Source organism: Papaver somniferum, unplaced genomic scaffold, assembly GCF_003573695.1.
Source record: "Papaver somniferum cultivar HN1 unplaced genomic scaffold, ASM357369v1 unplaced-scaffold_3503, whole genome shotgun sequence".
In the NCBI taxonomy this organism is placed as follows: Eukaryota; Viridiplantae; Streptophyta; class Magnoliopsida; order Ranunculales; family Papaveraceae; genus Papaver; species Papaver somniferum.
In genome coordinates this window covers 1-499 of record NW_020645976.1, presented here as the reverse complement: position 1 = coordinate 499, position 499 = coordinate 1, and the positions used below count along the sequence as shown (strand labels likewise).

The 499-nt window shown below is 43.5% G+C and overlaps 1 protein-coding gene across 1 annotated transcript; it reads right to left on the bottom strand.

Moving 5' to 3' along the window:
• Positions 1-14: 14 nt before the first annotated feature.
• Positions 15-468, bottom strand: LOC113342329 (nitronate monooxygenase-like; the record flags this gene model as incomplete). The annotated part of the gene is made up of 2 exons (XM_026586902.1): positions 243-468; positions 15-134 (listed from the first exon to the last, which is right to left on the bottom strand). Coding segments are annotated over exons 1-2 (294 nt in total), but the record flags the coding sequence as incomplete, so codon positions are not given.
• Between the last annotated feature and the right edge of the window lie 31 nt (positions 469-499).

Sequence of the window (499 nt, the reverse complement as noted above, 5' to 3'; positions counted from 1 at the left end):
CAAATTCCTTTAGCTCCAAGTGATATGGCACCCACAAAACCACGGGGGTCTGCAATAGCTCCAGCAGCAACAACTGTTATATTCTTGTCACCGATTAAATCGACGATTCTTGGAACCAAAGCATGCCAACTGACCTGTATATGTAGACACACACGAGCCATAAATATAACGTGTGGTTAATAAATTGATACTCGTATAAAGATACGTTCAACCGTCTGGGAATGCAAGAGTTTTATACGTACATTTCCGATGACATGTCCTCCGGCTTCTACCCCCTGTGCGATGATACAATCAACACCTGCAGCAATTGCTTTTTCTGCATCCGCAATTGAACCAACCTGGTGCAAGATCTGGACTCCATTTTTATGTGCTTCATCCACCATCTCTTTGGGATAGTCCCCCCAGAAAACTTGCATGCATGCGAGTTTCTCTTCGAAAATTGCCCTGACAGTATGAGTTTGATCAAATTCCAACAAGATACCAGCTCCGAATGGCTTAT